Here is a 20,889-nt window from a genome sequence, read left to right as displayed (position 1 = left end):
CTGGCTCAGTCTGACTATGTTCCTCGGAGGGAGGCTTTTCGGAGGCTCGCAAAGGATGCGGGGATGCTGCTCTCAATAAAAAGCAATAAAATAAGCACAGGCTCAAGCAACTTGACCAGCTAATAGCTATATAATAAATCCCGAACCTGACATCGGGCCTAACATTACAGATTGCTGGACCATATGCTACAAGGTATGTAAGTTCTATTGAATCACGGTTTTTCCGCATTTTGATCTATGAAGACCGCAAGGAAAGCACAGACTCAGATGGCAGATCCGTTCCAAAACTATTACCATTCGAAGACCATACATCTGTCGTCAATTGGATTGGAATGACCTGCCTTAACTCACTGAATGGGGCTTGCTGTGCTTCTGGAGGCGTCATGGAAAATAACATGAAATCCTAATGTTACTGGCCTCAACCTACGCCAGATCCTAGGTGGTTGAACAAAAGGAAAACTCATACCTTGACCGCTATTCCACCAACTTTAAACCCCATAACCTTCACCGGAGGATCGATGGAAATATCTCCGGAGAAAGAGACCCATGTAGGACCATCGCCCTATACAAAATCAGCTGTAATAACCATTGGATTTTTTGTTCCAATACCGCATGTTTGAATGTGGCTTCTCCCAAACAGTCCACCCGCCACATGTCAGTTTTGCTAGTCCCAAGCATCAATTGGTGCCTAATCAAAGAATACTTGAAGTCAATCAAAAACTCTGGGGCAGGAGGTGGATTTTCACCGACCTCACGTCGACAGTCACTTTCCGCATAATTTGCAAGCGCGTGGGTTTCTTCGTGGAGGGATTACCCGAAGGTCCGAATGGTAAGAAAGTTGCTAACGACAGGGCGGATGACTCAAATGTGACATGGAACGGTATGTTTTGCGAAGCACAAAAGATGCGGGAAGCGGGTATGTATAGTCGTGTGCTGATATCTTGCAAGGAGGAGCGTCGAGAAGCCATCACGGATTCATAGAGTTGCCAGTCTGGCGTTCCAGTAAAACGATTCTGTGTCAGCCTGATGGGGGCAGGCAGGGGGACCATCGGACGTGTTCGAGGATAGTATATGAAAGGCGTTGACAGTACGCTGGAATAGCTGACGATAAGATATTTCGTTAACCTTACTAGGCCCGGGGAATCAACATACGTGTTTCCAACGTTGATACCAAGAAAGCTTGCTTTCATCCGAGGAGCGAGAGCGGTGGCTACGGTCGACCTACGGATAACCGCGTGTATCGAATACTAAGTGACCATCTTTTGAGAAAATGAGAGGAAACCAAACTGCATTTACTTACCTCTATGAAAGCAACGAATCCAGGAAGGCCGGATAGTTTGACATTGTACGTCGGGGGGAGATTCTGTTTGAATTACTAAATCAGGTCGGCTTCAGTAGAAGCGAACTTCAAGTTATCATCTACATAGTGTTGACCCTCTATCTCAAAAGTATGCGGCAAGGGTAGTTGAAAATCACAAGAGCTTGGACAAGGAGCAATTTCTTCCTTTGACCAAAGCACCGAACTTGCAAGATCTACTTTTCTGTCAATGGTTCCCCCTTCTGCTATTTCTTTAACTTGCAGATGGCCCTCCACCTTGTACAGCACTAAAGTCAAAAAGACTTGTTGGACCACAGAGTCGTTTACACACCTTGATATCTATGCTCGTTATATTCTCAGTTTTCGCAATGTCAATCGTACCATCGATTATTCCTCCTGAACCATACGTAGGGATTGGCCCATTTTGAGCGTTCAAGGTTAACCTTGCCTCTCCGTTTCGAGATTGCTTCACAAATGTTCCAGAATTTCTAGAACGGAGGCGGTCAGAGAGGGCTATACGTTGCTCATGTTCTTGTGGTTCCTCTGTGTATGCAGGAGTGTGTGAAAGATTCGGAGCAAGATAATACGAAGGTAAGCTTGCAGTGGACATGGAAGAACTAAGTAGGGAAGGCGAAGATGCGGCAAAGCACAAGTACAATCCATGTGTGCTACTAGTACTACATGTGTACTGACCATGAGACTCGGAAAGTCTCTCAGGTCCGGAACAAAGAAATATCATTAACCGAAAGAGAAGCCAAAGCTATTCTTATTTTGAAGGTTCAATACACCGTACTGTATTTTCGAAGTGATGTACATTTACATGGCGAGAATCATAGTCTCAAAACAGCGGAGTCAAGCATCATATACGACCCGAGCCCCAACCCAGGCAAACGGATAATTACGCTGATACCAGTTTCGTAACGACCTTCTTTCAGCGATGCGAGGGATAGTGGCATAAGAGCCTCCAATCTGTCAGCAAAATTTTGAGTATGACTTTCAAGATGTATCGGACAAACGCACCACTACTTGATGAGCGCCATCGAAAAAGTCCATCGAATAGCTATTGAACAGGATAAACATCTTCCCGTTAGTAGCACAGATACTAAACGCTCACCCAGGGTATAATTTCGATGGTGTGAAACCATCGTATTTGTCAAACTCGGTTGACGTCCATTCCCAGACGCCACCGTTATGGCCTTTACCGCCATTTTGTTTGCCACCAGTGGTGGCTCTAGGCAAAACAATATTAGTCTATACTGAGTTCCATCATGAGAGCAACGTACGGAACGGGATGCCAGTTCCGAAAACCTAAATTAGCTCCCCCTTCGAAGCCACACTGGAATTTATCATAGAAAAGCCGCAATTCGGGTTCGGTGGGAAGACGTCCGCCCTTGACCGTGGCATAAGTAGATAGATCATCATACGAGGCGAAAATAGGCCAGTCCTCTGCGACACTCAGGGGTACAGGACCATACAAAGTGCGGACCTTAGAGTATCATTTCAGCGCGATTCTGTACAAGAGAGTGAAGAAACTTTACCCTAATTTCACCGTCTTCTTCGACCCAGCTTGCAGGAACGTGAAACTTGTCCTTGTTCTTTTTGAAGGTATCGTAGTATTGACCGTTGGTGATAGGCCTCCAACTGATACGAAATTCTTGAACGTCAATGTGCCGCTTTGGATGCTCATTATCCCAGCCAAATTCGCGATCTTCGACATTGAATTTATAATCCTTGAGCTCATCTTCTCCTTCAGCATCATCATGTCCCAGCTCCACTACAGCCGGGCCTAATGTGACAGTATCCTCGACCAATGGAGGAATACTTTTCCAACTGGATGCCAGAGAGTTCCACTCTGGAATAGCAAAACCATGAGGTGGAATAGTCCCGGAGCCAGCGCGCTGCAGGAGCATGTATAAGAGGGTTTCTGCATGAAGAGCCTCGTGTTCAAAGGTCATAAACAAAACTCTTCCCATTTTCCTTGTAAGTGTGAGATTTCCGTTGTCGAAGTCATTGTAGAGTTTTAAAAGACGGTTTCGGACGCGAGAGCGGAATTGTGAAATGGAATTTAGGCTCGGCCAATCTTTGTCGTTCTGGGGGACTTCCGAATGAGGCTGGGGAGGCATTCAATGGATAAGAATGAAAGACAGCTTTGACACGCACATGGCATTGAGAAGGATCATCGACGTTTGGGTCAATTCCTCGCTATTGACGTGTTAATGAAATAATTCGAGGTTGAGGTCGAGTACATACTTCAAAAATGTCCTGTGTACGCAAACACAAATAGTTGAAATAAGTTTGCGATGAAATTGGGTTAGAGGACCAACCTTGAATCCTACAGGGTCCGTGTGGGGCTCGCTCAAAAGCCTCGACAAATGGATATCCAGAAAAGTCGGGATATGACCGAGATAAAACAAGCAGATATGACGCAAATCGATTGGCTTTTGGAAAAGCATTGAAGGCGGAATCATCCGTAGTGTGATCATATCCCAAGCGGCCCAGAGGTTCACCCATTCTTGAGGAGAAGGTACACCAAAGGGGGAAGAAGAATAGGTTTTCTTGGGAACCAGTTCGCTAGATGAATTGCATGCATTGGGAGATTTGAGCAAAGGGAAAATGAAGGCGGGACGCTCCAGCAACCATAGTGAGTATCGAGAGGTGCTATCGATCCACCTTTCAATTGGTCGCAAATTACTCTCAGAGAAAAGAGTATAAGCATCGGTCTCTGAAAACTGAATGGAGTAAAGCGTCAGCAAAACTGTTGTTCGAAAAATTACTGATTTCCAGGTATACCTTCCATGATTCCTCTACTTTGACAAGCTCGTTCTCCTGGAATTCCACTGATATGTCACCGTCTGGGATACGCAACACTTGAGATATCTTGGACTTGTAGAAAGCTTCATGGCGGCCTGAGTAAAACAGATCAAGTCAGCACAATGCAATGCATGAACAAAATTGCGTGACCAACGTTCAATGTCATCGTATCTCTATCCTAGAATTAGTTTAAAAGTCAAAACTTGATAACCAGAAAACACACGTTAACGTAATCCCATTTGTCTTCAAGGAACAAGGTTTCATTTCCTAATGCTCGGCCAGCACCTCTCAATCCATTCATAATAAATTTTTTCGTGTGATTGCGAGGATCATTGTACGCTTCTTCGATCAAATCCTTCTCGTTGGCATGATCTAATCCTAACAATAACGTATCTCCAGATCCAGGACGCAGAGGAAGTGAATGCAGGAAGGCTGCTCCGTCTTTCCGGTTAAAGTTGCCGAGAGATGAGCCAAGGAACATGATATGGAGGGGAGCCTGAACCTCTTCAGGAGTCGACGGAGGAGATACATCGAACACATGAGCGCCAGAAGAATCGGAACCCGACGTAGTCGAAGAGGGAGACAAGTCTCTAGCGTCAAACCTCATAGATGCCTCCAATCTTGATGGCCTGTCAATCGCAGTTGGAGCATACAGACCGGTAGATTTCAGGTATTTTAAACCATCATCGTAAGTTCCCCACATCCCCTTGGTTTCAACCTTTCCTTTGAGATCCGATCCGATATCCGAAATAGCAATTGCATTCAAAGTGCGCTCCAGTTCACGCTTTTCAAGGTCGAGCGCATAGTAAGTTATTGGAGGAACACGACTGGGGCTGTCGACGATGTGAGAAAGACTGCGTAAGATGTGTGAGGTCTTGCGCAACGACCTGGATTATGAGTGAGTGTCATTTGTGATGGTGGTAATATGATGAAAGTTACACCTACCCAGCGCCTAGCTCAATCACGGTTTCTCCTGGAATACAACCTGTGGTATTATGCATGGCCATCACAATGTCCGTAGCATGCTTCTTCAAAATGTCCTCTTCAGCTCCAAACAAGTAATATTCCGGAGCCATGGTGGTAATATCGTCGTATAACCTCAGACCGCGCTCATCATAGAGCAACATTGTAGGCAGATTCTTCTGCCCTGCAGGGCGTTGCAAACCATCCAGAATCTGTAGCTGAATGGCTCTGAGATTTTCAGAAGTTTGCACATCGACGATTTCGGCTGGCATTGTAAATGAGTTTAAACTGAAGCTCCGAGTTGAGGAAATATCGGGATGCTTACAGCCTTATATACCTGATCTGCCTCCGGATCTGCTCTGGTACAACGCTTGTAAATGACGTATCTTCTGATAAAAGGGGTTGCGAGGTTCTTTCTGGGGTCAGAAAACGCTACCAAATGGTACTACAGTCTGCATCTACTGCGAACTGGTGATTTTCCAGAATATCTCTTCCCGGCTGATATTTGTAATTCACCTCGTCCAAGTTCCGCCTAGCCTTCCCGCAGAGACATCCTCAGATGATGCGAGAAGCCGTGCAACCCCGCGTCCTGCAGAGTCCAGACCAAAAGCAAAGTGAGTGCTTTGTCACTTATTCTTCCAAAGGTCAGATCCATTTGTAAGCCTAAGGTAGAGGTAAGACACGTTGGTACCCGCTATTCACGGTCTTCCAAGGATACAAAGAAGAGTGGATACAGTATATCCGAACATATAAACAGTGATGCACAAGAGGTTTCTGCGCGAAGAATCGTCCAATATAAATAAGTATTACAATCCAGGTATATCGTGAACCTATTAGAAGAAGTGAATTAATCACTTGTCTTGCACCAATTTTTGGGCCAGAATTGCTAAACGTTCTTCAACATTTGTTGCACGAGGAAAGGATTTCCCATCTCCCATGCTGTGGAATGCGTTACTTTAGCATCGACGCCTGAGCACGAGGATAGTATCCACGAACGTACCTGCCACCTCCACAAAGCAACCGCGTCATCAAGCCGTAAGGTCCCTTCCATCCCACTACTTGTATCCAATTCCTTCGAAAGCCAATATCATATACTCGTACATAACCATGAGCTTCTTTAATCAACCTCCTTTGTCTATAAGACAGTTCGTGCTCGAGTGGAGGATCGGATAGTGCATGACTGGACTCCATGTGTGGTAATGCGGGTAGGTAACGCAAAAGAAGGAAAGGTGTGATATGTTCTAACGTTGTTTGATTTGTTGAGACCAGATAGAGGTGATAGACGAAGAACGAGCCAATAACTAGGGTGAAAGTCACTCCAGCGAAGACCAAGCCGATCTCATGAACGGGTGAAAATTCATCCTTGAGGAAATGAAAGAACAACGTAAGTAGATTGAGTGGTGCGAAAAGTCTTTTGGGCTTACAACAGTGTAAGGGTTGTTGAATGCATAATAGAGGGCATGTCCGCATAGAACTGCTACGTACATAGCAAGCAAAGTGATGCACAGCAGGAAATGCAAAAAGGCTGGATAGGTGCGATGACCGATGCACCGATTCCCGAGCCATGGGCAGTGGTGATCTAGGAGTTTACTTGAGTACAAAAGGTAATTTTTTCAAGCGCAACTCCTTACCCATCTTCAGAACACATCGTCCACAGAAAGAACAATGGTGGGTCCTGTCAGGTTTTGAAGTCTAGTACAGTGAAGAGGGATGAGAACATCGGAACGTGAGGGTGTGAATAGAAACCGTACCCAACAAATACGACAAAACCTTCCAGGCGCAAGAAAGTCTGGAGACATTAAAGCTTCTGTGAGACCCACTTCTTCCGCATTGCCATCACTTTGCGGTTCTTCGAAAGTGACTGGCCCAGGATCGCGTGCGACAAGGACGATGAGGGATGAGAACATCATGAATGTAAGGGTATAAATTACGAGGAGATGAACAGTGAATTTGAGAGGCGTTTTAAGAACGACGAGGTAATGCTGAATGAGAACAAATAAAAGGGAGGGATGCGGGGACACAAGAAGAGCGATGACACCTGAGAGAGCTAAGTTTTGAGGATGCAAAGGCAACTAGAACTTTACGCACCATAAAGAGGAACATTGTGATACCAACGTCTTAGTGGTTTATCATCGTCGTAGGTAGGGGTGAATTCTCGAGTGATAGGTCGAGCAGGTGGTTCAGAGAATGTGAGCAGAGGTGTAGGCCGTTCTCGCATCGGTCCGCCAGTCACCGCAGGAGATCGTTCGCATCAAAGCAAGGAAGTCTAAAGCAAACCCTGTTGACCGAGTAATGACCGAAGTTAGTTCGCGTTACCTTCGTTAGGCGCTTGCACTGCCTTCGTCCAAACAATTGCGGAACGTGTAAGCGCCGAGACTTCAAAAAAAAAATCTATCTCTACATTAGATGCTAATCAGTGCATCATGCTTTCGGAGACACAAAATGATAGTAACACGCCACTAGACGAAAAGGTTCTCACTTGGTCTGACGAGGACAGCGGTCTAAACCCGGTCATTGACAGCGCTGAATTTGCTTATAAGGTTAGCCTCAACCTTCTTGACCAGTACTCCTTTTAAATTAGCTTCTCTTAGCAAACAAATATCGTTCAAGTGAACGATGAAGGCATATCCGTTGCTGCTCGTCACGTATGTTGTTTCCCACCTTCGCGCATTCATCTCGTCTGAATCGCCAATTTGGGCTAAGATATACCACAAAATCAAAGTCGAGTCATATACCCCTAGGACGTGGCGTACACACCCTCTGCACTTAATTCCAGTCGAGCCCTACGTTGCTTCAGAGCCTTCCAATAAGAAAGTCCTCGATTGGATCTTCTTGATTTCTTCACTAAATTTCAGCTTTTGGTCATCGCGAGAAGGTCACCCCGATCGATATGGTGTTGAATGGAAATCTGGGTGGGACGACTTAGGAGACAGTCGCAGATTGTGGACAGGGTACTGGAGTCTTGTAGCAGCGTTGAACAGAGGTAAACATTTTACTATTGCAACCTTTGAGGAATCATTGACCAATCCAATATCGTTCTTAGCTTTACACGATGACAACATTCCAATCAGCGATCCATATTTCTACTCCTCAAAAGTTCTCTGTCCAGATTCACTCATCGAATCTGTATTTCGGCCTGCAAGTCAATGCAGCGAAACTGTTCCCCTTCTTCAAGAACGAATTTCTGTCATGCGAGAGGTTGGATTTATTTTATGTACTGTAAGTCTCTCCCTCTTTATACCACCTCTTTTTAAAATCAGTGCTCATTCAATTTTCATATGCATAGAGCTTCGGAGGATCATACCAAGGGTTTCTTGAGGAGTTTCAACGCCGACATGATGGCCAGGGAACAGCACTTGACCTGGTGAAAATGGTCACTGATACCTTTCCTTCGTTCAGAGATGAAGTTTTCTATAACGGCAAAAGAGGTACTCGTTCCCGCATTGAAACCATCTCTCTGCTCAACGACTCAAATTAGTTTGCTTTTGGAAACGGGCCCAAATTCTAGTCGCTGAGACTTGGGCTGCATTCTATCCTGACCCAACGGTCACTAATACACACCCGTTATTTCCCGGTATCCGTGGACCTGTAATCCAAGACTTGACAATGTTCGCTGATTATAGGGTCCCTCAAATCTTGCACCATCTCAGAATCCTTGTATACCCAGCTTCCCTCGTTCGCAAACTTGGGGAAGGGATTGACATAGCACCTGGATCGAAAGAGGAGACCAGTCTGCGTGCGGGAAGTATAGTCGCCGTCGAAAGATTAAAGGACGCGATTTTGGCTCTCATCGCGGAGGCTCCAAATCAGAGCAACAGCATCCCTAACGAAGTCAGCAGTGTTTTGATCGATTTTTTCCTATGGGATCTGGCCAAAAAGTTAGAGAGGGGAGACGACAAAATTGAGGGGATCAAAACTGCCCACATTTTGCCCGCTCACCGCACCAGAAGTATTTGGTATTGAGATTTTTGTTTTTTTCCTGATTCTAATTTCATATAGAGTGGATCTAGCATACGACTGTTGCCTATTTTACATACATATCTCCAGAATATTGCTACTGCTAATATACATAAATTCATTGTATTAGACCATACTAGCGTCAGAGCTGGAGTCATCCACATCTTCAGATGTTTGAACCCAAGGAAGAACTTCAAAAGGATCAGCCCCACCCTCCATTCGAAGTATTCTGCAGGACAACAAATCACCAAGCCACACATAATTACATTTCCTGGAACATACCTGTCAAATAATCGTATCGTGTCCATTTCCGCTTCATCAGCACTTTCTCCAAACGCTGGTTCCACTCCCAACAACAGGGAGTCAATTACTCGAGCTTCTTCAGGGGTCGTACTACTGGGTAACTGGCGAACTTCCTGAGGGGTGAGAGACAATCGCCGAGAGAACGGGCAAGAAGGGAATGGGCTGTGCAAAGTTATTGTACTCTCGATGCCCGCGGTAAGAATGAGTGGAAATTGTGGATGGATGAGGCCAGTGTTTACGATGGAATTGTGACCTGTCAAAAAACGAATACGCAACGTTAGATTATGCTACTATTAGAAAGTCAAGGGTACCTTTTAGGACAGCGGACGGTGTGGGTAATTCTGTTGGGATGAATTTCGAGGAGTCGGCATTCTCTGTGAATCCTACGACAAAACGATCAGGTGTGTCCTCATCAACAGAGAGTTTATCGGTATATGCAAGCTCACCCACTATATTACTTCCATCCAACCGCCATTCGTGCGCTGGTATTTCCTCCCTCTGCGCCATCAATTGCTCTACTGGGGGGATTTTCCACTGAGCCAGAGGTGTCAGCGTAGTGCATCATGGTTCAATGATCTTACCAAATAGCCACAAAAGTCGTCAGATCCTCCAAGATAGTAGTCGTCGTCGGAGATCATCGGGCCAGGTCCTCCAAAACAACCGTGCTGTTACTAGTTAGGTATATAGGCCACAAGAATGGCATGTATTCACGCCACCTTCATCGTACACGAATTAGAGTACGTCCGTTGACTAGGCGATCTTGCGACCGAATTTCCAGTACATATAGCTATAGGATATGTATCAGACAAGCTGTAAATTGTAGGGTAATAGTGCTATGCCCGAGACATCATGTTTATTGAACGGGCTTCCGGTGTGAAAGGAAATGGACCAACTAGTGATGTTATAGCTAGCTTTTTGCCTACGAGAACATCTTTGAATCAGCCAATGTTTGCAAGTGTAGAAATTTAAGTAAGCGAACCCTCTCGATCAAACGCAACGCTACTGGGCTCGGGTCTACTCATGGTCCCGATATTTCGTCTTGCTATGGTCGTATGAAAGGTCCTGACTATACCTTCGTTGCTCCTACTTTTTCGGGGACCAAACGCCATCCGGGTGTCACGAAGGCAGACATTGCTATTAGAGTCGCTCGTAATAAACAGATTTTCCACCGTTGGATGGAATTGGACGGATGTAACCTCAGCAGTAAGCTGAATGATATCGGCAATTCGTATGTTGGGCGAGAAGCTGAGACGCGCGTCGTGTTGTATTATTCGTCCATCTTCACTGCGAGCAATTTCTGATGAGTGACAAACTACTGGATTGTAGGTGTTGTATCAGAGGAACACTACCCACCTCCCGCTCAAGAAGACCTCATCACGAAAAGGGCTACACGTTACATCGCGTATGGTATCCTGCGAAACACTAGCAGCTTCAGACCATCTTCAATTCCGTAAAGCAGCAACTCCTACATGCTCTCGGACCATATTCATTGGTAGTTTGGAAAGCGGGCCAGTCTCCAATCGCGAAACGTCGTATTGGTGTACGATTGTGTCAGTTCCTCCACTGCAGATTAATCAGTTCGTCAGAGGGACAGTGGATCTATTCCAAAATGGTGGACGCACGCGAAGAGAAATTGGTTCGAGCGAGAGAATTCCAGGCAAAAGATATTATTCTAACATTGAATCTTGGGTGAATGAAGCCGAGGAATCATGGACTGCGGCTCGATCTCAGCTGTAGCAAGTCATAAAGTACTCACTCGAGGACCAACGAGCGTATGACAGGGTTTGTTGATATCTTCTTGATGAAAGTCCCAAAGATGCACGTCCAGATCTGATTGAAATGGTATCCTTCGTGAATACAGGAAAAATATCAACCATCGAGATATAGCGCACCGTCCCCACCACTAGCCAAAAATCGTCCTCCATTTGAGGATAACGCTAAGGCATTGATACAAGATGAATGGGCCCGCAATTTCCTTGAGATTATGTTTAAACGTTGAATATTTCATGGGTTTGAATTCCATACGTGGAATAATGAAAGCCATAATCGAAAAATGTTGAGCTCGTCAGTGGACCAGACCGTAGTGATCTCGGTCTCAATCCAGCAAGAGGATGTACAGGTGCATGAGGCCTCGTTCTTGACATAATAATTGGCTGAGAAACGACAGTAACAGCTGTAGAAAGGTGATGACGTTGATATATAGTTCCAGAGGCTTTTGCCAAGAGATGCGATAATTAGTCGGAGGTCCCTAGATTTGAACGTATACCCAGCGTATACCTCAGATTTAGATAACTTATATTTAAATGAGCGATGTTTGCATTGGCCCAACATGCATATACAAGGTGCGATACATAGGTGTGATAGATACTAGTTCATACGATTGTGGAAAGCCAAGTGAGGAATTCATGATCATCGCGTCGGCTCGCACAGATGCTATTTTACATGTCAATCAGTTGAAAAATAGGTTCAAAGGGCCAGTGTAACTCACATTGAGCTGTTGCGCGTGATTTGATTTGTGGACTTGGGTTCGACAGTTATATCCATACCTGCGACAACGGTCTGAGGACTCCAGGTGCAATTTAAGCACATATTACAGGCTTACCAACAATCATTCGCTATTCGTTCCTTTGCTGGAAATAAAACGAAATTCAAATCAGCAACTTAGATATCGAAAACGATTGGCAATGCGGACGTACCTTCTTTCCGCTTCATAATGACCCATAAGTGAAGGTGGTCCTTTACAAATTGTGTTAGGCATGCCTGGCATATCCAATAATCGTCGTTTCTGTCGTGCCACGCGGGTAGTTTGAGATTCTTGCTGTAGATATCTTCATAAATCTCTTTAAACGGAGTTTTGACGAGCAGTGCCTCGACGTGCTTGATTTCGACAGGATTGCGATGAAGCTCGCCCTTCATGAACATAGACAGGGAGGGAAAGAGATAGGTACCAAGGGTCTGGGAGGATAAGCTGAGATAGTCCCAAGCTACATAGACCGTCAGAGCGGCCCCTCTTCACTATGATATTTCTTATGCCTACTAGTTTTGCCCCAGAGTCCCCCGATGTAGGATTCAGCACCACACTGCGAACCTTAACACGACTTTCAGTATACGGGTGATTTAGTTAAGGAAAATCATACAAGATTCTTCTCTTAATGTATCAATATCAATAATTTTGAGGGATACGTATCGGTGGTCATTTGCATCGCGATTTTCGAGAACAGCTGAGACGGATTTGAAGAGATACCCAGCGAGTAGAGGTCGTGAACTTTTATCTTCAAAATAATCGGGCGTTGTATCGGTACACAGTTTGTTGATCGTTTCAGTCAAGGGTTCGAATCCGAGGGTTTTGTAACATTCGAGGATTACGGCAGGTCCAACAGAAAGGGCGATGTCAGTAAAATCTCTGTTGGATGCTGTATGGAGTTGAGTGAGATGAATACACCATGCTCCAGACGTGAGATGCACCTATCATGTCAGAACTATCGACATTATCAACCCATCTTATGATTTCCAGCGCAAAAGTTGCCACTTCGCGTAGTTGATCAAGTTCGTTGGTGAAACAGTCCGACAGAAACTCCTGTCGTGTGAGGAGTTCTTTTTCTAATTTGGTGGTGAGATCAACACAGTCACTATTGCTCGTGATGCAATAGGCATACTCGTCAGTTGGGAAGAGACGTGTATACAACATCAGACGATGCATTGCCTTTCGGAATTGCCAAGATTCCAAGCTTGTAAGTTGACTGGTTTCATGACGCATGTCTTTCTTTCTGCACCCCCCGTCAGAATGAACATGGACAAGCATTGTTGAAGACGTACCGAAAACTAAATAAATTCTCCCACTCTGCGACGACTTTTTCATTGTTTACCAAGGGATAAACGTCCTTGATTTCTACCTGAAGGCCTGTGTTGTGGTCATTATCCGACAGTCCTGTATTGAATCCCTCAGGTGAAAGATGCGAATCGTAGCGGGCGACCTGCAAAGCTAAAGGAAGCGCGGGGCCCACATAGTTGAAGGCAACGGAGTTAAGAACTCGCTTCCCGTGTTGAACGTAAGTAGCGTGAAAAGCTTTTGAGGCCCTGACGGTGGCGAACAATGCCTCAAACGTTGGAAGCGCGCACAGAATGCAAAGGAGGATATCGGCATGAATAGGGGAAGCGCCTAATTTTTGCATTTGGGAAGGATATTGTTGGATATTGTAATGGAGCAAAAGCGGGAAGTCTTGTAACTCATGCAATCTGGAGGGCCCTAGAACCAGCTGAAGCGAAACCTTGGAGATTATTTGACGCGGGAGAAAGAGGAAGGAGGTACAGAAAACGATGACTAACAAACGATTGTTGTCAAAATTCAAGCGCCGCAGTGAAATTTCAAAGACTTACAAGTGTCATCGTTCCAAGTTCTACAACATCTTTATATCCAACTTCGACTGTTGCGCGCAGAGCTCGCTAGATTTTGCGTCCAAGAGGTTCCTTAGCTCATATGAGCGAAGAAATACCTCTCCCCATCACGTCGCCCACTGCACAGGCACATCATCCTCATCCTCCTTTCTCCTTCGCTGATCGACAAAGTACAAGTATGAGCATCACCGACCTTACCGTGAAGATACCTTCATCGTCAAGGAGCACCTCTATTCCTAGCGAGAGCAACCGGAAACCTAGCAGATGGGGAACAGTGGAATTCAAATTCTACTACGTGATATTATGCTTGGCTCTACCGTTCATGATATGGATACCTATAACTCTGAGCGATCGTATGTGCTATTTGGCTTCTTCAAAGTTGCATTGTACTGAGATCCCTGCTCTTGTTTGCCCGCTCCTAGCTTCCCATCCCAATTATCCACAGTATCAGTATAAGTTATGGCAAGGCTGGTTATTTGGTCGGAACCTGGTGAGCATTTCAATCGGTACGCTTCCGCAATGAACCTGACAACTTCTAGGATAACAGCGACAGTCAATATCGATCTTTTAGAAATAACATACCCATTCTCACTGGTGTCGCCTTCTTATTTTTACTCTTGAAATATTCCTGGAACAAGCTCTATCTCATGTCAAAAGTACCCGGGGACAATCTCCATCTCATCCCTTTGAATGCTGCTTTGTCCCTCATTTTCCTAGTCGCGTTGCACGGCTCCAGCATCCTGAAACTAATTGTCGTCATAACAATCAACTTCATAATTGCAAAGGCGTGCAAATCCTCCAAGTTAGGGCCCGTACTTACTTGGGCATTCAACATTGGAATCCTATTCATGAATGATCGTTATAATGGGTATCGCTTTGGTGCAATCACTCCATCATTAGAATTTTTGGTACGCACTTGTTCGTCCTTCTAAGACTCGGTTCTGCGTTAAATCTTATGATGTTTGTAGGATGAAGAGAAATATGAAGGTTTCTACCCCAGATGGCACATCAACTTCAACATCACAATGCTTCGCTTGGTATCATTTAGCATGGACTACTATTGGGCTTGCAGAAAACCAAATTCTGTTGAGGTCGGTACATCTCAATACAATACCCTTCCTTCCACCACAATTCTCATCCAGGCACAAGATAGACAGGTATCTCGTTAGACGAGCGACAACGTCAAATAACAAGTCATCCTCACGAGATGTATTCTTATGCGAATTATTTCTCATATGCCCTTTACTCTCCCCTGTACATCGCCGGCCCAATCATGACGTTCAATGATTTTCTGTGGCAGGTCACTTGATCTCACTAGTTTCATTGAAAAAGAGGCTAATAAACTGGATCCTGCAGTTTCGTCGGCCGCTAACTATCACAAGATCTTCTGTTCTAGGATACCTTATCCGATTCATTGGTTGCCTCTTGACAATGGAAGCCGTCCTCCACTTCATGTACGTAGTCGCAATCAAAGATACCAGAGCGTGGGCAAGCGACTCTCCCGCACAAATTGGCATGTTAGGGTTTTGGAATCTCATAATAGTGTGGCTCAAGGTAAGGCCCAGTTTCGAGGACATTTTCGAGCCGGGATTCAGCTCACGACTTACCTAGCTCCTACTTCCTTGGCGCTTTTTCCGATTATGGGCTTTGGTAGACGGTATTGATCCGCCTGAAAACATGGTCAGGTGTATGGCAAATAACTATTCGACGTTTGGTTTCTGGAGGAGTTGGCACCGCAGCTATAACCTATGGATCATCCGGTAAGTTGAGTTTTTTCTCAGAGCTTATTTAAAAAGAAGAATGTTGATTTGGGGAATTAGCTACATTTACATTCCCCTGGGCGGAATGAAGAATGTATTTGTGAATAGCGTCCTTGTATTCACGTTCGTTGCATTGTGGCATGACCTCACTTTCAAACTCCTTGCGTGGGGCTGGCTCGTGAGCTTGTTCATTCTTCCAGAAATGCTTGCTCGGTATTTCCTTCCTGCTTCGCGAGTAAGGATATACCTTTAATCATCCCCCTGTCTATATCTCATGAATCTTACTCTGTTTCCAGTATTCTTCTACCTCATGGTATCGACACGTTTGCGCATTAGGCGGTGTTGTCAACATCCTGCTTATGATAACGGCCAATCTCGTGGGATTCGTCATTGGCGTCGATGGCCTCCGGTTCTTCCTTAATGAATTAGTAGGTACCTTTGCCGGAGTTCAGTTCCTAATTGGAGTCGTGTTTTGCTTGTTCGTCGGGGTACAGCTCATGTTCGAATACAGGTAAGGAAATTCTGTGTCTGCGTGTTCTTGATACTGATTTAGCATAACACAGAGAAGAGGAAATGAGGAAGGGCATATATCGTCGATGTTGATCAGACGGACTATCTATGTAGTGTAAACGATTCATAATGTTAATAAGATATTCTTCGTTCCATTAAAGAAATATCCTAGTTTACTCTCCTGGGATCGAAGGCTTCAGCATTGACCTTCGTATTCCAGGTATGTGTAGTACTTACACCTATGCTGCTACATATATAAGTACATTTGGGAACAGAGTCCCATTGAAACATACACGAAACCGTACTTTAGTCTTATTTATACATGGCCACGATGCAAGAAATATCTGCTATTCCCCTACTTCGTTTAATCTTTGTCCCATCCATCCTCCCCCGTTTCATCTTCGCCTGCTTCATCCTCGTCCATTTCATCTTCGTCCATTTCATCATCAGATGTATCCGTCTGAGCATGAACCCCGTCAACTCTGTGTTCATCATCAATACCGGTAGTTAGAAAGCTCTCATTCATATCGACAAAGCCGAAACTGGACCCGGCAGTCCAGAACGGTTTCATGGCATACACCTCCTTCATTGTTTGTTCGCGTGGATGGTCAGCAAAGAAATCAGTGACCTGCAGTAATGACCTGTACTTATCAACATCTACATTTCTGTAGACAGATAATCCATAAACAAAAATGCAGTAGCGGGGGTGTTCCTGATGGGCTGATCGAGAACTACGTCGGATGGGGGAGTCTCCTGCCCTGACCTCCGCCAGACTGATGTACTCTCGGCGGTTACGTATCATCGTCCGCTCCGTCGCTTTACTTCCATTCTTCTTCTGTTCACCCTTCCCCTTCCCCCTCGTCTTCCCCTTCTCTATAAAGTAATTCTCCTGGGTATTGCGTGGTTTAGAAGTCCACTGTTGCAGATATACGACGGTTCTTTCATAGTTGGCCGCCTTAGTGTCCAATAACGAAAGCCACTTTCCCATAGCGGATACTATTTGAGAAACGACTACTGATTTGCCTGTGGATCCGTTCGCCATGCAAATATGAGCAGCCTCGAAAATGAAAACGTTATAACGTTCAGTGTCTAGCGACGACTTCAAATTCTGATACTCGGAGTCGGTAAGCTGCCTGTCTGCTTTTCCCGTGTTTGGAAGTTCCTGCCATGGCGGTCGAGCAGCCTTAGTGGGGCGATCATCTTCTAAAGGGGAGGCTGAGCGTTTTGGTGCAATGGAGGTCGACATGACACAGTTTACAGCCGGTCCACCGTATAAGGTGGAGGTTTGAAGGAGTGTTGCTAGGCCGCCCGACGAAGTACGCAATTTAGAGTGTATTTGCAGCGGGTTTCAGCTCATGTTATCTCGAAGAGTGTGTTGGTCACTCTCTGTTTTGTCTGTAGCATTACTACTAGTAAAAGCTAGTAATCAAAGGTTCGGCCCTTGCCGCATGCCGCCTTATTTGCATACACAATGTTTGAAGACTTTGATCTCGAATCTCTCGTCAATTTGGAGCAATCGTCCGTGTTCTTACAATTCATATGCCTGCTTGGTCTCAGATGGACTCAGTTTTTACGATGCAGGCTACAGCGATGGTTTTACGCATGGTCGAATTCACGGGCTCATCGAAGGACGGGCCCTTGGCCGCGAGAAGGGCTTCGAAATGTGGGAAGAGCTCGGTTATTATGAAGGGTTTGCCCTAATGTGGCAGGCGGTATATGCTAGCCAAGGCAAGGAAGACGAGTGAGTCCTTCAGGCTCTTCTGCTCAATCATACATTCAGGTGTCGTTAGTCGAGCTCTCCACCATATCAAGCATCTCCTAGCGCTGATATCCCAATTCCCTCGCGTCAACCCTTCGTCTTCCCATGCCTCGTCTGATCTCGATATCCCGAAGCTTTTTAGGCAAATTCGTTCGAGATACAAGGCACTGTGCTCGTCACTCGGTGTCAGGCCCAGTTTGCGCGCTTCCGGCGATGCCCAACATAAAGAGCAAACTCTAGAAGATGAGCTTGATGATGCAGCAATTTCGAAACCTAAAAAATCTGTCTGGAATCTTGAACGCGGCCCAGATTCGGAGTTGGAAGGAATGAGTTTCTGATATTTGCATATATGATTGCACGGTGTACGGACACATTACATTCCGCCCCAGGTCACTCTATTAGAGCTTATCAGCCCTCCCTTGGACTGTTGTTCTTTCGACGGTGCAAGATCGTTCAGAATCTCACTTCAATGACAGTCATTGGTGTGTATATCACGACCTCAACAACGTTTTTATCATCTAGGATTTGCTTGAATGAATAAAAGAGTTGTGGTTTAAGGCGGGAGATCGATTCGGATTAGATACAACACTGTTGGATTGCCTAATTAGCAAAGCCGTCTTCATTTGGGCGCTTAGTTAACGTAGGCCTTGTGCTAAACCATAACTTTCATTGCTCTCGGGGTCAGGAGTTGCAGTACTCGCTAACATGATTCTCAGAGTAGTTGTTCTCGCTACTTTGGGTTGCCTGACGGCTCACGCTGCGAACCCTGATTTGTTGAGACTTGGTCCTCAAGGAGTCAACTTCTGGAAATTGGACCAATTGCACGACTCACAACAGCTTCCAGTTAATGGCTTAATTTTGCAAGATTCTTCTGAGGCACCCCTACAGCTACCTCACGAACCCAATAACAAACCGGAATTCACTGCTCAATGGTTTGAACAACCCTTGGACCATTTTGGAAGCAGCACCAATGATACATTTATGCAACGTTACTGGGTAAACAAGAGACATTATCAACCTGGGTCTAGTGTCGTTTTTCTGCTTGACGGTGGGGAAACAAGCGGGGAGGCAAGGCTTTGCGGAAGTATTTTGCTTAGCTTCCGCTGACTTGGTTTTAGGACAGAATACCCTTTTTGGATACTGGTATCGTAGATATACTTGCTCGGGCGACAGGAGGATTGGGTGTCGTGCTGGAACACAGGTACTATGGTGCGCTTATATACCTGCCTGTATCTCGTCTGCCGCTCATGTCGAACTCAAGGTGAATCTATCGCTACCAAAAACCTTACCACCGACTCGTTGAGGTAAGCCATCGGTCAAGCGCTCAGAAATACTCTCTACATCCCGAATTGGTAGATTCTTGAATAATGCACAGTCTGCAGCTGACAGTGCAAACTTCATGGCCAACGTACAATTTTCTGGTATCGACGAGAACCTTACAGCCCCGGGAACGCCCTGGATATATTATGGCGTATGTTGATCATCCGCTCCGTGTGGCTTTAGCAACAGCTCATCCAATCATAGGGCTCCTACGCAGGTGCGCGCGCTGCTCATATGCGTGTTCTTTATCCGGACCTCGTGTACGGCGCGATCGCTTCTAGTGGTGAGTACTTGACTCCACACATGCGTGTAATTATACTCAAGGTGCCTCAGCTGTCACCCACGCTGCAATCATCAACTGGGAATACATGGATATAATTCGCCGCTATGCTGATCCTACCTGTTCACTGCACTTGCAAAAAGCTATCGAAACTATCGACACCATCCTGGACCACCGTGTCCTGTCTGCTCCGCTCAAAGCATTGTTCGGTGTCCATGGATTGAAACATGATGTCGACTTTGTCTCTTTAATTGAGGTATGCAGGGGATAACAGGAAGTGGTATACTCACTAAGGGCTGATTCATACTAAGAGCCCTCTTGGATCATGGCAAGCAAAGGTTTGGGACCCCAAAGTAGGGAGCACCACCTTCGATGAATTTTGCGTCGCACTGAACCAACCTCTGGGTCACAAAAAACCTGATGTGACGCGACTGGAATATGGGCATCCCGACAGGATGGTATCATTCCCAGGAGGACTCAAAGTGGATATCGCCATAGTCAACTATGGGGCCTGGATCAAAAAAGTGACAGCTATATTTTCCCATTTCAACGCTGACCAACGGCTGACTGCTTCATATATTCCATAATTATCAGCATGTCGTATCTAGATGTCCAGAGGGGTTTTCTCATGAAGAGGTGATGTGATATCTCCTCCAATTGCCGTAAAATTCTGAACCACGACACCCGTGCCTTCCAGTGTTTTGGAACCTTTGATGATACACATTATCAGGATACCTCCCTCAGTGAGATTTGGCGACTATGGTTATTCCAGGTGTGCACAGAATGGGGGTATTTTACAGTATGTTGCATTCTTTTTCGGTGATTTAGGTTTCACTCTTTCCTCATTAGACAGCGCCTCCGGATCCCACAGTACCTCGAATCATCTCAAAACGTATTGACCTCGAATACGAGTCCAAGATCTGTCGTCAAGCGTATGATCCAGGAGAACACTTCACGGTCCCTCCTTTACCCAATGTAACTGTGGTGAATGAGCTTGGAGACTTTGATATCGCGATGGACCGCCTTGCTATAATCGATGGAGAAGGCCGGTCTTGATGATCTCCATTATGCCAGCGCTCTGAGATTTCTTTTTTAGTCGATCCTTGGCGTCCCGACACGCCTCATAGTGACTATGCGAATGACCGGGAGGATACGATGTTGAGACCCTTCAAGATCATACCCAGTAGGTGTCCAATTCTCTTTTCATGCTCAAAAGACTGATACATACGTATGCCATAAATTGAAGATGGCGTCCACCATTACGACGAGTATGGGCTTCAAAATCCAGACGACGAGCCTCCCGAAATACGCAAGATACACGAGGAGATGGTAGCTTTTGTCCAACATTGGTTGAGAGATTGGAAGGCCGATAGCCAAGAAATTTGAGCATATGGACTGATCAAATCCGTCTCATGTTTTTAGTCGCTAGGTCGTCAGTTCATTGCGACGGAAAATGGTAGTACATACAACAAATATTGAAGAATGAAAAGAGATAATGAACAAACTATGTGCA

At 45.5% G+C, this 20,889-nt stretch overlaps 10 protein-coding genes across 10 annotated transcripts; 4 read left to right on the top strand and 6 right to left on the bottom strand.

The window, feature by feature from the left end:
- Positions 1-235: 235 nt before the first annotated feature.
- C8R40DRAFT_1169780 (uncharacterized protein) lies at positions 236-1,928 on the bottom strand (the record flags this gene model as incomplete). The annotated part of the gene is made up of 8 exons (XM_046231429.1): positions 236-403; positions 467-562; positions 610-688; positions 751-1,101; positions 1,153-1,247; positions 1,301-1,363; positions 1,424-1,594; positions 1,650-1,928. 8 exons carry the CDS (start codon positions 1,926-1,928, stop codon positions 236-238), a joined length of 1,302 nt encoding a protein of 433 aa, XP_046087226.1.
- Positions 1,929-2,170: 242 nt separating this feature from the next.
- Positions 2,171-5,364, bottom strand: C8R40DRAFT_1043464 (DUF323 domain-containing protein; the record flags this gene model as incomplete). The annotated part of the gene is made up of 12 exons (XM_046224165.1): positions 2,171-2,287; positions 2,339-2,378; positions 2,433-2,549; positions 2,602-2,804; positions 2,857-3,429; positions 3,479-3,520; positions 3,569-3,580; positions 3,643-4,047; positions 4,109-4,224; positions 4,284-4,302; positions 4,353-5,016; positions 5,075-5,364. 12 exons carry the CDS (start codon positions 5,362-5,364, stop codon positions 2,171-2,173), a joined length of 2,598 nt encoding a protein of 865 aa, XP_046087225.1.
- A 265-nt stretch (positions 5,365-5,629) lies between these two features.
- On the bottom strand, positions 5,630-7,422 carry C8R40DRAFT_152844 (DHHC palmitoyltransferase-domain-containing protein). The gene is made up of 6 exons (XM_046234187.1): positions 7,181-7,422; positions 6,844-7,130; positions 6,724-6,784; positions 6,520-6,671; positions 6,093-6,454; positions 5,630-6,031 (listed from the first exon to the last, which is right to left on the bottom strand). The coding sequence occupies exons 1-6, from the start codon at positions 7,308-7,310 to the stop codon at positions 5,944-5,946; spliced, it is 1,080 nt and encodes a 359-aa protein (XP_046087224.1). The 5' UTR covers positions 7,311-7,422; the 3' UTR covers positions 5,630-5,943.
- Positions 7,423-7,515: 93 nt separating this feature from the next.
- C8R40DRAFT_1043548 (uncharacterized protein) lies at positions 7,516-9,055 on the top strand (the record flags this gene model as incomplete). The annotated part of the gene is made up of 6 exons (XM_046224177.1): positions 7,516-7,632; positions 7,684-7,737; positions 7,796-8,075; positions 8,136-8,311; positions 8,379-8,520; positions 8,571-9,055. The coding sequence occupies 6 exons, from the start codon at positions 7,516-7,518 to the stop codon at positions 9,053-9,055; spliced, it is 1,254 nt and encodes a 417-aa protein (XP_046087223.1).
- Positions 9,056-9,115: 60 nt separating this feature from the next.
- On the bottom strand, positions 9,116-11,578 carry C8R40DRAFT_152408 (WD40-repeat-containing domain protein). Its single transcript, XM_046234186.1, has 14 exons — positions 11,378-11,578; positions 11,245-11,289; positions 11,109-11,182; positions 10,975-11,024; positions 10,822-10,915; positions 10,706-10,764; positions 10,332-10,636; positions 10,246-10,271; positions 10,069-10,185; positions 9,934-10,017; positions 9,799-9,886; positions 9,664-9,735; positions 9,332-9,605; positions 9,116-9,278 (listed from the first exon to the last, which is right to left on the bottom strand). The coding sequence occupies exons 1-14, from the start codon at positions 11,394-11,396 to the stop codon at positions 9,176-9,178; spliced, it is 1,410 nt and encodes a 469-aa protein (XP_046087222.1). The 5' UTR covers positions 11,397-11,578; the 3' UTR covers positions 9,116-9,175.
- A 183-nt stretch (positions 11,579-11,761) lies between these two features.
- On the bottom strand, positions 11,762-13,524 carry C8R40DRAFT_1068919 (uncharacterized protein; the record flags this gene model as incomplete). The annotated part of the gene is made up of 8 exons (XM_046226050.1): positions 11,762-11,785; positions 11,841-11,898; positions 11,955-11,982; positions 12,049-12,307; positions 12,390-12,440; positions 12,536-12,765; positions 12,818-13,119; positions 13,169-13,524. 8 exons carry the CDS (start codon positions 13,522-13,524, stop codon positions 11,762-11,764), a joined length of 1,308 nt encoding a protein of 435 aa, XP_046087221.1.
- A 401-nt stretch (positions 13,525-13,925) lies between these two features.
- On the top strand, positions 13,926-16,563 carry C8R40DRAFT_1186430 (MBOAT, membrane-bound O-acyltransferase family-domain-containing protein; the record flags this gene model as incomplete). Its single annotated transcript, XM_046233005.1, has 10 exons — positions 13,926-14,100; positions 14,170-14,237; positions 14,287-14,655; positions 14,716-14,838; positions 14,901-15,047; positions 15,104-15,301; positions 15,359-15,507; positions 15,568-15,742; positions 15,804-16,018; positions 16,071-16,563. The coding sequence occupies 10 exons, from the start codon at positions 13,926-13,928 to the stop codon at positions 16,108-16,110; spliced, it is 1,659 nt and encodes a 552-aa protein (XP_046087220.1). The 3' UTR covers positions 16,111-16,563.
- C8R40DRAFT_1068917 (uncharacterized protein) lies at positions 16,382-17,263 on the bottom strand (the record flags this gene model as incomplete). Its single annotated transcript, XM_046226049.1, has 1 exon — positions 16,382-17,263. The coding sequence occupies one exon, from the start codon at positions 17,261-17,263 to the stop codon at positions 16,382-16,384; it is 882 nt and encodes a 293-aa protein (XP_046087219.1).
- Positions 17,264-17,488: 225 nt separating this feature from the next.
- Positions 17,489-18,114, top strand: C8R40DRAFT_1169772 (uncharacterized protein; the record flags this gene model as incomplete). The annotated part of the gene is made up of 3 exons (XM_046231428.1): positions 17,489-17,535; positions 17,585-17,758; positions 17,808-18,114. 3 exons carry the CDS (start codon positions 17,489-17,491, stop codon positions 18,112-18,114), a joined length of 528 nt encoding a protein of 175 aa, XP_046087218.1.
- Positions 18,115-18,424: 310 nt separating this feature from the next.
- Positions 18,425-20,882, top strand: C8R40DRAFT_1100907 (serine carboxypeptidase S28-domain-containing protein). The gene is made up of 12 exons (XM_046227920.1): positions 18,425-18,844; positions 18,895-18,985; positions 19,038-19,080; positions 19,133-19,247; positions 19,301-19,379; positions 19,430-19,632; positions 19,688-19,900; positions 19,971-20,012; positions 20,074-20,175; positions 20,226-20,421; positions 20,473-20,559; positions 20,623-20,882. Exons 1-12 carry the CDS (start codon positions 18,482-18,484, stop codon positions 20,760-20,762), a joined length of 1,674 nt encoding a protein of 557 aa, XP_046087217.1. The 5' UTR covers positions 18,425-18,481; the 3' UTR covers positions 20,763-20,882.
- Positions 20,883-20,889: the final 7 nt, after the last annotated feature.

The sequence above is a fragment of the Lentinula edodes genome (genome assembly GCF_021015755.1).
Source record: "Lentinula edodes strain Le(Bin) 0899 ss11 chromosome Unknown C8R40scaffold_14, whole genome shotgun sequence".
In the NCBI taxonomy this organism is placed as follows: Eukaryota; Fungi; Basidiomycota; class Agaricomycetes; order Agaricales; family Omphalotaceae; genus Lentinula; species Lentinula edodes.
Note: the sequence above shows the minus strand (reverse complement) of the source record. Positions and strands in the feature narration are given on the sequence as shown.

Bases quoted from the DNA above. Each gene is read 5' to 3' on its own strand.
- C8R40DRAFT_152844 (XM_046234187.1), bottom strand. From the start codon at position 7,310: ATGCGAGAACGGCCTACACCTCTGCTCACATTCTCTGAACCACCTGCT. The intron at 6,785-6,843 runs GTACGGTTTCTA...TCACTGTACTAG, and splicing joins GGTTTTGTCGTATTTGTTGG to ACTTCAAAACCTGACAGGAC. The intron at 6,672-6,723 runs GTAAGGAGTTGC...GTAAACTCCTAG, and splicing joins ACGATGTGTTCTGAAGATGG to ATCACCACTGCCCATGGCTC.
- C8R40DRAFT_1100907 (XM_046227920.1), top strand. From the start codon at position 18,482: ATGATTCTCAGAGTAGTTGTTCTCGCTACTTTGGGTTGCCTGACGGCT. The intron at 19,248-19,300 runs GTATGTTGATCA...ATCCAATCATAG, and splicing joins CGCCCTGGATATATTATGGC to GGCTCCTACGCAGGTGCGCG. The intron at 19,901-19,970 runs GTGACAGCTATA...CATAATTATCAG, and splicing joins ATGGGGCCTGGATCAAAAAA to CATGTCGTATCTAGATGTCC.
- C8R40DRAFT_152408 (XM_046234186.1), bottom strand. The intron at 11,025-11,108 runs GTGAGTACTTTA...ATTCAATGTTAG, and splicing joins ATACGCTCGTTGGTCCTCGA to AATAATATCTTTTGCCTGGA. The intron at 10,018-10,068 runs GTGGCGTGAATA...AACTAGTAACAG, and splicing joins CTAATTCGTGTACGATGAAG to CACGGTTGTTTTGGAGGACC.